The 5211-nt window shown below is 44.8% G+C and overlaps 1 protein-coding gene across 4 annotated transcripts in view; it reads right to left on the bottom strand.

Annotated features, from left to right (window-relative positions):
• Nucleotides 1-1277: 1277 nt before the first annotated feature.
• The window catches only part of Fbxo18 (F-box protein, helicase, 18), a 44189-nt gene continuing 40255 nt past the window's right edge, over nt 1278-5211 (bottom strand). For all 4 annotated transcript variants that reach the window (XM_005383853.2, XM_005383855.2, XM_005383857.2 and 1 more), the window contains 2 exons: nt 2368-2499; nt 1278-1768 (listed from right to left, as the gene is read on the bottom strand). In XM_005383853.2, coding sequence (XP_005383910.1) covers nt 1598-1768; nt 2368-2499 — 303 coding nt within the window. In that variant the 3' untranslated portion in view covers nt 1278-1597. The remainder of the gene's footprint in view (nt 1769-2367; nt 2500-5211) is intronic.

Here is a 5211-nt window from a genome sequence, read left to right as displayed (position 1 = left end):
AAACATCCAGTGTGCAACAGCCTCTGGGATAACGCTACTCCGATTTCTCATGAGCTCCCCCTGATGCAACTTTTCAGAACTCAAATTCACCCTTGTTTTTACACAAATCTTCTTCCTTTCTAACGAAAGATACCCTCACCTACTCAGGAAGGCAGCCAGAAAAACGGGAGAGTTGCCGTGAGGTTCTCTCACTGAGTCATGACGGCCACCTGAGCACTAAGACGGACTGACTCTAGCTTCTTAGTATCAGGGCCGGAAGTCCTCCAACTTCAGTGAGCGCCAGAACCACCTGTGCAGCCAATTACATACCGAATGCAGGCAGTCAGCCCCATCCTACCCCTATCTGGAGTGGGACTGAGAAACCTTATTTCTGTCATGTACCCAGGTGACCCCGATGCTGCTCATATGGGGACCACTGACCTATGTATCTGCTCCATAATCCCCAGTCCCACTGCAATGACCTTGGTCCAGACTATCAGCTGCCATGTCTTGCTGACAATACAACTGTTTGCCTTTTAATTTACCCAATCTTCTTAAAACACCCTCCCGACCACATCTGGAATGATCTTCCTAAGAAAGATGCAGTGTCTCAAGATGCTGGAGTCTGCGTGGCTCAGCTCAGAGCCTGATGTGGTGTGTGCTTTGGGTGACATCACCCGTCCACCGCCACTAGCATCCTAGAACCGAATGGCAAAAATTCTCGATACCGCACCCATGCATGTCTGCAATGTGTTTTCCTTAAGAACTGGTAACTTCATTACAATTTCCGCCCAGCACCCGCAAGCACAGGGAGGCAAGTGCCAACTTTCCATCTCTCCCCTACCCGCCCTGTCTCCTCCACAGTAGTTGACCACGCCAGTTTCCTTTACAGCTGTTTCTGATCTTCAGGAAACACAAGAAGTCTAAGTCTAGCTATTGTCACTTCGTACTTTTTTATGCATGATGCCACATCCCTGTTTAAAGCGTGAGTCCCACAGGGACAAAGGCACACACTATGTCTTATACACGCGTGACTACTCATGGCATGAAAATCTTGCCAGGCGTGGTGGCGCACGCCTGTAATCCCAGCACTCAACAGGCTCAGGCAGGAGGATCACTGCAAGTTCAAGGCCAGCCTGGGCTACAAAGTGAGCTCAAGTCCAGCCTGAACTGCATCGCGAGATCCTGTCTCAAAAGACAAAAAAAAAAAAAAAATCTCACACTCTGTGATAAGCTGCTGAAAAGAGAACATGGGAAGAGGAGAAAGGAGAAAGTTCAGACACGACAGTGCTGGAGCGAGATGTCACAGTGGCATGCCAGTGCTGCAATGCCTGTTTAATTGAAACCTTGTAATAAAAGTTTAAATACATAAAATGTTTTTATCAAAAGAACATCCCCCACTTCCCTGACCTGATACATATGGAGGACAGGCAAGTGGTAACTGGCTATCTGTAGGGAACGGAGAAATGGCAGGTCCAACTCTGGTTGGGTTCTTCTTCCTTGGAAAATGTTCTGTGTCTCAGTCTCAGGTGAGCAGGAGCCCTGCCCACGCTGGCTTCATCAGCACTTGGGAGACCATGGCAAGCCACTCTGCACCATGAAGGACACTCGTGTGGCCTCAGAAGACCAGGAAGAGCAGGGCCTCGTGCCTGGGCAGCACGATGTTTTCCACCGTGCGTTCCATGGAGTGCACCTGCTCCGGGGACGCAGTCAAGAAGGCCAGGGGCCCGATGCGCTGCTCCGCACAGGAGTGGCACAGGTAGCCACCCTTGTTCTCCTTCCTGTTGCTCTGCAGTGGTAGACAAGGACAAGTGGTAAGGAAGGGATCTAAAACGGGATTTTCTACCCCAAAGTGCTGAACTCTGTCATAGCTGCCCAGTGACAACGCATTATGATTCTGACACTCTCAACTCTACAAACCCGCAGAGGGAACACTTCCCACAGCACTACTGTGCAGTGTAGAATCAACTCTCCCAAGTCCTCTAGCTAAAATTTATCGAAGTCAAGAAATAAAGAGCTATGCACTGCAGGTGTAGCGCAGTGGCAGAGTATGCGTTTGGCACGTGTGAGGCTCTGGGTTCAGTCCCCAGCACCACAGAAAAGAAACTGACCTCCAGGCAAGAAGCTCTCCTCTGCAACGTCCGGTCACTGCCCCATCGCCCCGACAGAAAGGCCAATTAGCTCGTCCGGACAGTAGCACCCACCCCGAGCCTTGATTATACTGTCTGACACAAGGGCGGACCTCACAGTTATTACGCTTTACATACAAAAAGCCATTTTAAAAAGGATGACAAAAATATCTCGTATATATTTACCCAAAACCCAGATAAGCACACAGTTCACAAGCAATGGGAGGTATGTAATTAAAGTCCACGGGCAGCAACATACGTAAGTGATCGGCAGCTTCTTCATGGTGAGGACAGTGTCCACAGGGATGGCGTTGTTGCACTGCCCCACACAGCAGCGAACCACTCCTGTTTTTAAAACGCTGCTTGTCAGCTCAACTTGCAAGAAGTACTCCTGAGAAAGAAACGAAGTGAATCACTACACCTCTGCTACCTTATTCTTGGAAACTCCAAGAGCTACAGAGCTGTAAACACCCTTTACGCCAATGCAGAGGTGCTGGCTGTCCATGACGTTTCCTGCTTCCAAGGCTATCACAAGAAAGAACACTGAAGACGCCCAACTGGTTTCTGGTGTAACTGCTAGGCTTCGTTTGTTTGTTTTAATGTAACGGACAGACCTGCAAAACTACAATGGCATTTTAGGACTATTTCTGAATTTTATCTTCTATTAACCCATCCCCAGCTACATCATTAGAAAATTACTCGTGAATTCACTTTACATCCCGGGTAAGCTGGAACAGAGCGCCTTAGAACCTGCCCAGGCCAACCCAGTGTCTCTGCCTCCCCAGGCTGTGGCTGGCCAGGGAGCAGGGAGTCGGCCCCAAGTTTCTTTCATCTGTAAAATGCAGGTAACACGGTACTTTCTTCATACGGCTGCTGTGAGGAAGGCGTACAACAGGACCCACAGCGTGCTCGCACCCGGCACACATGCGGAGATGCTACGCCACCAGGTCCCTCTGTCGGAGGTGCTGCGGCCCCAGGGAACAGCACACTACAGGCTAACAACTGCAAGTATCTGCTAACTGGTAAATGATGAGTTCCTATTTTCTGGACTAAAACTGCCGATTATCAAATTTTTTCACCATCTATGTCTCACATTTTACTTGATTTTTCTCTCTTGTGGAACGTATCAGCTACACAAAGTAGAAAATATATAAATAAACATTTAAAGTTCCAAATGACAAGGACCAACACAGTACAGTATGAAGTCACTTTGAAAATAAAACTGCAGATTTGCTTGATGTTCCTCTACACTTCCTTCTCCAGAGGCACTAAGCATCTTGAATTTGGTCTTTTCTGACCTGTTCCAAAACAGCCCTACCCTTGTCTACATATCCCAGAATATAAGATATCCCTTCAGAGTTATTTTTTTACGTGAATGTTACACTTCGGGTTTCTTTCTCATCTAGGGCATTTCTCTCAAGTGCTACAGAGGATTCAATCATGACACTTCCACATTTATTTATCCATTCCCTTAGCATATTCAGGTTCTTTCCAAACATTCTAACAGTGTAGCAATGAATACGCTTGTACATGTTTCCTGGCCCACTGCACAAGACTTTCTAGGGCTGGCTTTCAAAGTTTGTGACCCACTTACCATTACAACTCCACCTAAGCACTACATAAGAAGCTGAAATCAAACTTCACAAAATACCATGTAAACTTACATGCAGTGTACCCCAACTTTAGATCTTATACCATTTCAATTCTTAAAAGCTTATCATAGCCCACTGAATTAATTTCATAAATCATCAAAGAATTGTAAGCTACACCTTGTAAAATACTCCTCCAGTGCAACCATGCAGTCTCAGGACCTTTATCCTACTAAACATTAAGGGACCCAAGGAGATTTTTGTGTATAGGATTTATTAAAGTTTACCATGTTAGAAATCTAATCTAGGAGATCTTACAAATATTAATTCACTTTAAAAATAGGAATAACAAGCCCATTACAATGACAACTATATATTTTTAAAACAGAAGAATAGCATTGTTGGACAACTTTTTTTACTTTTTAAATTTTTTTTTATTTATTTATTTTGGTTTTTTTGGAAAAAGGGTCTCACTCAGGCTGACCCTGAACTCACTAGATAACCCAGGCTGGCCTTGAACTCACAGTGATCCTCCTGCCTCAGCCTCCTGAGTGCTGGGATTTGAGGTCTACACTTCCACACCCGGCCACAATGGGGCCGTTTGTATAGATAAAGAACCAGTGTTAGCTGTACAGCAGAGGGGTCATCTATCCCATATAAAATAACTGTTATTTCTCTAAATGTTATTGTTTCTGTATTTGTGTTCTCTACCTTCTCGGCTGACATAGATATTGTCATCAAAGGTCACACTTTGAAGGCAACTGGCCTTGGCCTCAGCACTCAGTCTGTGGTGACACGACATGTGAGGCAGCCCTTGGCATGTCCACTACAGTTACGACAGCGTTACCATGACACGCACAAGTAACAACCCTGGACCATTAGCCAGGGCTATAAATACAGTATGGATTTCATGTATAAAGTGCTCAACAGTATTACTTGTATAATGTGCATTATGAACACAGTATTACACATATAACATAGGCTAGGAACACAGTAAGTACTGCGTATATGCTGTGTATTCTGCAAATAGTACACATCTCACACAAAACACGAGCAGTGAAAAGTATGTGTTACATAGTATATGGTGTGATCGAAAAATACAATGAACGTTTAAGTATTTTTTAAAAGTTTATTACAGTAAAAGACACATTAGGAAGTCTTCCATCAGCATCTCTGGTTGGCTGCCTTGACAACTTGAATCGATGCAGAACATTCACCTTTCATGGGCATTTTGACTTTGGGGAAGAGCCAGAAGTCACACGGCGCCAGATTCAGTGAATACACTGGGTAATGAGCATTCACTGTATTTTTATTACACCTCATAAAGACACTCACAAAGGAGGACTTCCAGAACTGCTTCAGAAAGGGGCAAGAAAGATGGGATAAGTATGTCTGAAGCGAAGGGGAGTGTTTTTTTGTTTTTTTTTTTTTTTGTGTGTGTGTGTGTGTCTCTTAAGTGACTGTGATTTTATTTTATTTTATTTTTATTTTAAAGAATAAAAGAAGGATAACAT

This window comes from Chinchilla lanigera, unplaced genomic scaffold (genome assembly GCF_000276665.1).
Source record: "Chinchilla lanigera isolate Chin_1 unplaced genomic scaffold, ChiLan1.0 scaffold00020, whole genome shotgun sequence".
In the NCBI taxonomy this organism is placed as follows: domain Eukaryota; kingdom Metazoa; phylum Chordata; class Mammalia; order Rodentia; family Chinchillidae; genus Chinchilla; species Chinchilla lanigera.
Note: the sequence above shows the minus strand (reverse complement) of the source record. Positions and strands in the feature narration are given on the sequence as shown.